This window comes from Eriocheir sinensis, chromosome 40 (genome assembly GCF_024679095.1).
Source record: "Eriocheir sinensis breed Jianghai 21 chromosome 40, ASM2467909v1, whole genome shotgun sequence".
Taxonomy (NCBI): Eukaryota; Metazoa; Arthropoda; class Malacostraca; order Decapoda; family Varunidae; genus Eriocheir; species Eriocheir sinensis.
In genome coordinates, this window is record NC_066548.1 from 1,852,617 (window position 1) to 1,861,291 (window position 8,675).

An 8,675-nucleotide genomic window follows, 5' to 3' on the forward strand; every position below is an offset into this window, starting at 1 on the left:
CAGAAATCAATGTTTGAAAAATTGAAATGGATCTCGTTCGAATGAAATTACCACAGTGCACTGCTGAGTCTCTGTTACGACGTGGCTGGGGACGAATGGGTACCGACAGAGCTAGAAACTAGTATCCTGTGACAGCAAATTGCCGGGCTAACGGTTCAGCGGTCAGGGGTGCTCGCCGTGCCGTCGCCGCCTGGCACTACCTTACCCCGCAGGGTCCAGCACCAAGATATTTTTTTTCTAATGGGGGGGGGGATCTCAAAATCATACGACCTACGCAAGGAAGCATTTTTTACAGTAAAGGAAACAGAGTACTAGAATTGAGTAGCCAGAAAAGAAGGCCAATTTGAGATGTAAAGGTGTCTTGGTACTCCCCTATTTGTACTAGCACTCTTCACTTGCCATAGGTATATCCGTTATAATAAACTGTATGTATGCTCTTCTATATTAAATTATCATATTACTGAAATACTGATACAGGGTCATTCCTTATTTCCCATAAGATATATTTATAAAAAAAACATCGCCTTAAACCGACTAATGTGATAGGTATAGGTCTTGTACGGGGGGATGCTGTGTCCGTTACATTAAAAACGAGTGAGCATGAAATAGTGAGGCCATGGTAGAGCAGCCTGGCCGCAGGGCGTGCCAAGGTGTACCGGTACCAGGCGGGCCGCTCTCCGCAACCTTCCAGTTGGCCAACGTGGTGAATATTGGAGTTGCCAGAGTAAAAAATCACTCCCTTCCTCTCCCTTGTTCTAAGAAAAGACACAAACAATATTTCACACATTTCATCTTCTACAAGCGTCGAGTGTAAGGAATCGAGGATAAGGTAATTTATAAATTAAGTTCAGCTTCATGATATGTGAACACATTTTACAAAGCCTCCAGTCTGAACCATATTTAATCGTAGAGCAACAGCACACCCATTTACATACACTTATTTAAATTAACACTATTTGTTAGCGTGTGGGCCCCGCATTCATCACGCCATCGACAACGTCGATTCTAATCCCCGCGCTACCATTTGGGATTTTTCAGTCACCGCCGAGTGGCCTAAGACTACCCACATGCTGTCCAGAAGACCACCCATCAACCCGGACTCTAGAAGAAACCGTCCAAGTGAATCAAAATTGAGTTCCGGGGGGCAGCATGAGCCAAGCATAACTGGCGCCACTATAAAAAAAATTGCTTGCGCCATGACGGGCTTGGGCCGACCACCAGGCCCCTGAAGAAAGTCTACCGACGCTATAGGCGGAAATATATATATATATATATATATATATATATATATATATATATATATATATATATATATATATATATATATATATATCCACTCACACAGCTCTTCTGGACAGAGTGGAGGCAAAGGCTCTTCGTCTCATCAGCTCTCCTCCTCATACTGATAGTCTTCTACCTCTTAAATTCCGCCGCAATGTTGCCTCTCTTTCTATCTTCTATCGATATTTCCACGCTGACTGCTCTTCTGAACTTGCTAACTGCATGCCTCCCCCCTCCGCGGCCCCTGCACTCGACTTTCTACTCATGCTCATCCCTATACTGTCCAAACCCCTTATGCAGAGTTAACCAGCATCTTCGCTCTTTCATCCCTCACGCTGGTAAACTCTGGAACAATCTTCCTTCATCTGTATTTCCTCCTGCCTACGACTTGAACTCTTTCAAGAGGAGGGTATCAGGACACCTCCCGAAACTGACCTATCTTTCGGCCACCTCTTTGGATTCTTTTAGGAGCAGCGAGTAGCGGGCTTTTTTTTTATTAATGTTTACTTTTTTGTGCCCTTGAACTGTCTCCTTTGCTGTAAAAAAAAAATATATATATATATATATAAATAAATATATATATATATATATATATATATATATACATATATATATATATATATATATATATATATATATATATATATATATATATATATATATATATATATATATATATATATATATATATATATATATATATATATATATATATATATATATATATATATATATATATATATATATATATATATATATATATATATATATATATATATATATATATATATATATATATATATATATATATATATATATATATATATATATATTGTTTACTCTTCTCAAAATCGGTGATTTTGCAAAGTTCCCGGTCATTTTACACATAAACCAATATTCTGGTACGTTTGCAAAATTAGTTGTTTCCAATTATATTGTATTACAAAAAGCATCAGAGTAGTACAATAAGTATCTAAGTATAACAGGTGTTATCTAGGTAAAATAGCCCATCTAGAATTACTTCAGTTTACCTAATTTTACAAGCAGAGGCGCACTTGCATCGGCCTCTTATTTTTATAACACCTTCAGTGGTTGTTTTTGCAAAACAAGAAGCAGTTACAATTTGCAAAACCATGCTATACGATGCCTTACCCCATGGAGTCTGCATTTGCTGCTTCACGAAGGCCTATCTCCCTATGTTTGGGCACATCATCTTTAGATAGGAACTTCTACTCACAGGGAGTGAAGTGATCCTTTATGTTAAGCTGCTTCAGAATCCCGTGGTTGGTTCGCACAAACTTTGCAAGTCCAGCTTTCCTCCACCTTAAGCACAACTGCCTTCGCATTAGTGAACTTTACATGTCCACGAACAACAAGTGGTATCGGAACCATCACCGTGTCGCCGATTTCAGCTTTCTTGAAACGCCGAGCAGAAGCCACATACATTTTCACAGCTCCCACATAACATAGATAGAAACAAGTGCTGAAAACCCTGATTGACAAAGGTACATAGTAGTAAAGGGAATTAGAGCACTCACAGCTCGCTCTACCAGACGAGGGTAGGCTTGTGTCAACGCACACCAGAATTCTCCAAGACTCTTCAAGTTGAATTCATTTCGTAATATTTCCTTTGTCCTAAGGTCAATGAGGTCATCTTTGGCAAGGTCTTCACCGCTGATAATCTATGTCGGCTAGATTAGGATTACAAACCCATGTTTCAACTTTGAGGTCGCCTGAGCCTAAGTAACCTTTGAAAGAGTTCTGCAGAGTATTAATTCTGACAGCAGTGAAGTTGACGGGGCATTGTCGTTCTCGCCTCTATCCTGCTGAAGCACTTCCTCTAACATTGGAAAGTTGGCATAGTTATATGACTCCAACCTCCTTTTCCAAAGAGGCAGCTTGGCCAGAAAAGCTTTCATTCTTTCAGCAGCATCCATTATGGTGACATCATGGCCTTGAATTGAAAGATTTACCTCATTCATATGGCCAAAGATATCCGCCAAGTAGGCCAAGCCATGAATGAACGCATGCATGGTCAAACTGTTCTGAGAGTGGGCTTTCTTTTTCTCTCAAAAAAGTTAAACTTCTGCTCGCAGTTCAACCAGTCGCTTCAAGATTTGTCTTCTATACAGCCAGCGAAACTGTGTGGAAGAGAAGAACTTCATATTCTGCTCCCTTTTTTAGGCAAAATCTCTTGAATATGCGATGGTTCAGAGCCCTAGCTCTGACAAAATTGATGACTTTTTCGCTGGTATACAAGACTAAACTATTTTTTATATATTTTTTTATTTATTTGACCCCTCCCGGACTTCTTGAAACCCATCCATTTCATTCTATTTTTTCAATCTGACCCTCACGGACCCCTTGAAACCCATCCATGGACCCCAGGTTTAGAACCCCTGGTCTAAAGGTTATACAAGGGCGATAAGTCAGAATACGGAAATCGGTCGTGATGCCAGGAGCTCAACGCAGGATGAAGTTTAACAATAAGTGAAGGATTTGAGGTTGAAAATAGATCTAGAATGCTGGGCATGTCTCCAAGACGGTCAGGGATACGTACGTGTAGGATGCTGAACCAACTGCTCTAGATCATTAAAGAGAGCAAAGTTCTAGTTTCTTTCACTAAGTTGGCCAGTGAAGGAAGAAGAAAGCCTGAGCTAGTGGTGAATTTTGAAATCAGCAAAGGAAGAGCGAATCAAGATGTGCTCCACTAAGGAACTGAGATAGTCAAAGAATTTTACAATAATTAGAACTAGGTGAGAGATAAACATTACTGGCATATTTAGTGGCAGAATGACAATTAAGTCTTAGCTAGATGGTGGAAAAGTCTGAAAAATCAAGGTTGTGGGCACGAGAGGAAGTGATATCATTGCGTACATTGACATAGCTTCCAGCCTTGGATTAAAACTCAGGACAGAGAAAGTAGGAGAGAACGGAATAGGGATTACTCTCAGTAGACTCAGAAACTTGTGTTCGGTTAAGAAGAAATGATGATTGGGGGAAGAGAATTAATGTACACTAAATGGAAACTTGCGCTGAGACAGCTAATGTTGCAGGTTAATGAATAGAAAGTTTCTAGGAGCTAACAAGACACCTATTTGGATCGTCACTAGAAATGGTCTTCAACCCGTGGATATTTTCGGTCCTCTTCCCTTTTTTTTTTTTACATGATTTAGTTGAAATATTGAAAAAAAAAAATTGGTGGAAGTTGTGTGTGTCATGTGCATGTAGTTTGGTGTGGAATGTAAGATAAGTTTTACTTAGAGCGCATACTGAACTATCCTCTGGAAGGAGACGGAAAGTGAAGACACAGGATGGTATAGATACGCTGGCAGCAGCCCCTCCCCTCTCCCTCCGGCCCCAAGCATTTACCCCACTGTGAGTGGTTTACGCCCGTTGCGGAAGGCATCTGGCTGCCTGTTGTCTTTGCACTTAATACATTGTAAAATTCTTGTTTCAAATCGCACATATCGTGTTATATAAGGTCAACTCATCATATTTTACCCTCGAACGCTTACTTAAAACCATAACAAACATAGCACATCAGAAAAAAAACTATCAGGATCGTGAAATATATAAAGAAATGAAAAAAACAGCGATATGAGTGATTTGCACGGATTATGGTGCTCACATAAACAGTAAATAGCCAGAGGAACATGCAGAGAAAGTTTCTGTAGTTGTCTAGGTAGCTTTCCTTTAGGATACAATGTATAATTACATAATTCTTCACTGACTCCAGTCATTATTCCAAGAAAGTGCGGTAGAGTGCGGATGATACTAAAATTCTTTTTCTCCGTGTCAGCACGGCCGCACCTGACTGGCTGTTTCGTAAATCCTGAAATTACGATTACTTAGGAGCGAAGATGGATAATATTTATAATAATAATAATCATTTATTTCAAAGGCTATTTACATACATTATCGACCACAGATAATTGAAGATAGTGTCTAGAGGACTAAACAGCTGGTGACAGGCTGCATTACGGCGCAACTAGCCACATGAGGGCGGGTATGAGGCGCCGTTGATGGTGCAGTAATAGGAGAGGGAGAAGGTGGTGGCACTGTTGGTGGAGGTGGCGGTGATTGTATAGGTCGAGGAAATGGTGGTCCAGATTGTGAGGGCGATGCGTGACTCCCGCTGGCTGTCATCGTCCAACTGCCATGTGGCGTCGTCTTGAGAACCGTCGAGTTGCATTCTGTGGGTGGGAGTTAAAGGTTGCTATTGTTAGACACTTTCGCTTCTCACATCAGCTATTTCTAAAGATCAAAGAGGGGGTCAGTCGGGTTCTAATGAGTGTTTCTTCAGGTTCATGGTACAGAAGGAGACTCACACTACCACCAGGGTCATAAAACTACCCCAGGAAATGCCCACAATATATATATATATATATATATATATATATATATATATATATATATATATATATATATATATATATATATATATATATATATATATATATATATATATATATAAACCTTCCAGTGCATTTAATATTAAGTAAAGAGAATGCGAAATACCCACTCAGTATTGTCCACCTTATCGTCGTTAATCGGGTTAAAGCGGCGGAAACTTCGCCTCTGGCAGACCTGGGTGTTGGTTCTGAAGGCGCAGGTGAAGGGCGAGGTGGTGGTGGAGGTGGAGAGCACAACAGCTGTCTTGGTAGTGCGCTTGGCAACAATTCGTGCATCATCATCGGTCCTCCCTGAACGGCGAATATAAGATTAACCTCGTCGTTTTTAGGTAATGGAAAACATGTGCCCATTTTTGGAAACTTTTCAACGAAAAGAAATGTTGATAGTTCAAGATACTATGACTTTGTGTTTCGCACTGAACACTAGTGGCGGAATTTACTTCTATTTTTACTTTATTTATCGGGCAAGCCCATCACTTTTACTTATGAGACATTTTATCTAACTTGCTTATTTTCAAAATACATATATGAAGAGTGCATTTGTTTGTACTGTAAAACAGACGTGTTAAGATGCTCATCCGCTAGGATGTATACTTAAATGTTGCATGTGTAAAGAGCATTACCCCCCTCCCCCCCCCCCTCTCTCTCTCTCTCTCTCTCTCTCTCTCTCTCTCTCTCTCTCTCTCTCTCTCTCTCTCTCTCTCTCTCTCTCTCTCTCTCTCTCTCTCTCTCTCTCTCTCTCTCTCTCTCTCTCTCTCTCTCTCTCTCTCTCTCTCTCTCTCTCTCTCTCTCTCTCTCTCTCTCTCTCTCTCTCTCTCTCTCTCTCTCTCTCTCTCTCTCTCTATCTATCTATCTATCTATCTTTCTATCTATCTATCTATCTATCTCTATCTATCTATCTTTCTATTCTAATTTATTTCCTTTTCTTCCTTCTTTTCAATGTTATTTATCATTAGCAGTAGTAGTAGTAGTAGTAGTAGTAGTAGTAGTACTGTTCAACTTTTAGTATGATTTCTTACTCATTATTATTATTATTATTATTATTATTATTATTATTATTATTATTATTATTATTATTATACCGTAATTGCTATTATTATTATCATTATTATTATCACTGCTATTATGATTATGATTATTATTAACAGCAGCAGCTGTATTATTTTTGCTGTTATTATTGTTAATATAATTTTCATCTCACGAGTTAAAGCTAAAACAGGAAGGGAAAAGTACACCTTTCTGAATGGCTTTGCTGGACAAGTTCCCAGCGTTAGTGTCTTTTGAGCGAGCGTGCACTGACTCACGTAAACATACTGATCTTAAAACTTTGCAACTTGTATCCACACCGAGATGCTAAGTTCACACGGCGCAGAACACTCACCTTGCACCGAGCACAACAGGCCCAGCAGCACGCCGCACCACAGCCAACTCATTCTGCCAACAAAGTGGAGGGGAGGGAATTCTGTTACATTTAAACTTGTCGAAACTTTTGTCTAACTTTCCCAAATTCTCATTATATGTAAGTTTTCGTATGAGGCGTTCAAATATAGAGAGGTGGCTAAATATACAACCGCTCATGGGTAATATGAGCCTCAGACAAACAGAAAGCAAACGGAAAGTTTTCGCTCGTTCTCTCCAAAATGACTAGATTTTTTTTATTCTGATGAAAAAAGTTGTCTGATAACGGAAGTGTAAGGGAAGGGACGAAGAATTCCTCTCTTCTCCGTGCCAGCCACGCAGCCCCTTGTCACACTTTCAAACTGTCTGTTTACTCATCATGTAGTAAGTTTTTCGTTTCACAATCAAAACATTTCATTGGTGAATTGTTATATTTACTTTTCGTAATATTCATTATGTGTCTCAATTCGTGGAATTAATTGATTTTTTCATGTTTATGAAGTCGAAGAACTAAATGTTCTCAATTTTCCACCCACGAAATTATGAACGTGGCGTGAAAGTGAACGATGTATCAAATCAGAAGATTTTACAATGTCATCTAATGAATAAAATGGTATTGCACCTATATTGTCAAAACATTTGTCGACACAGCAAGTCCTTGGCAGCAGCCTCAATATTTTTTTTCAGAATTTGCCTTCTCCCTTCACCCTAATTTGTCAGATATGTGAGGCCGTGAATGTTCGGCGATACAAATATTTATGGTCATAATGATTGAATCATGGTGCACAAAATTGTTTTCAAGACTCCAAGGAGCAGTTTATCCATTGAATTTTATCTTTGAAGTTGTATTACATACTTTGCACTTTGTGAAATCAAACTATGCCTGCTAGTGGAGGATTTAGTGGCAACTTCACTGAAAACACCGCCGTTACTGTGGAGGCACACTTCGAAAAAGACAAGCGTCTGGTCTGCAAAACCTGTGTTGTCTTAGAAGAAGCGAAGGAATGTGAGTGACGGGAACGTGTGGGTTATATAGTACGTCACTCTGACCTGCCTGGGCGTGTTTGCCTTTCATTTTTATGCGCCAAACTTCCTTCTGTATAGCTAGCTAAGTCAAGAAGGAAAATTAGCCAATATACGAATTCAGGAAAGCCTTAGTCTTAAAGAACCTTAAATATGTTGCTGTTTTCTCGGTGTTTCTAAACCCAAGAACCATGTAATAGTTATGTATGCCTGATGTGTGCTTTGTTCTGTCGATGACGTGTCCGACGGGAAAGTTACTGAATAGTTAATGAGACGGTTTGAGGCTTCATTCTCCGGCAGCTACTCACTACAAAATATATTGATAACAGACAAAAAGATGCTCAAATAAATAAATAAAAAGATCTTTTGATGCTAGACGCACTTCGTTATGGTGATGAATCTCTAAAGCTGCAATATTAACGGTATAAGAAATACGTGGCATGTTGGAGGATCTAGACGTCTTAATAAAACTAAGACAGGAAAATCTTAAATATTTATTGTTGTACATACATATTTGACCCCTGTGTTACAAAGACTTCAATAAAAATATGCCTCCAA

The 8,675-nt window shown here is 39.2% G+C and overlaps 2 protein-coding genes across 2 annotated transcripts in view; both read right to left on the minus strand.

Annotated features, from left to right (window-relative positions):
- Positions 1-3,490: 3,490 nt before the first annotated feature.
- Positions 3,491-8,378, minus strand: LOC127009187 (uncharacterized). The gene is made up of 4 exons (XM_050882010.1): positions 7,951-8,378; positions 7,078-7,130; positions 5,807-5,987; positions 3,491-5,477 (listed from the first exon to the last, which is right to left on the minus strand). Exons 2-4 carry the CDS (start codon positions 7,127-7,129, stop codon positions 5,273-5,275), a joined length of 438 nt encoding a protein of 145 aa, XP_050737967.1. The 5' UTR covers position 7,130; positions 7,951-8,378; the 3' UTR covers positions 3,491-5,272.
- Positions 8,379-8,595: 217 nt separating this feature from the next.
- Positions 8,596-8,675, minus strand: part of LOC127009190 (uncharacterized) — a 5,634-nt gene continuing 5,554 nt past the window's right edge. Inside the window, exon 4 of the mRNA XM_050882013.1 lies at positions 8,596-8,675. This exon is cut by the window's right edge and continues 485 nt beyond it. The gene's annotated coding sequence lies outside the window, so the exon portion shown is untranslated.

Bases quoted from the DNA above. Each gene is read 5' to 3' on its own strand.
- LOC127009187 (XM_050882010.1), bottom strand. From the start codon at position 7,129: ATGAGTTGGCTGTGGTGCGGCGTGCTGCTGGGCCTGTTGTGCTCGGTG. The intron at 5,988-7,077 runs GTGAGTGTTCTG...TTCGCCGTTCAG, and splicing joins CCTGTTGTGCTCGGTGCAAG to GGAGGACCGATGATGATGCA. The intron at 5,478-5,806 runs GTGGGTATTTCG...TCCCACCCACAG, and splicing joins GATAAGGTGGACAATACTGA to AATGCAACTCGACGGTTCTC.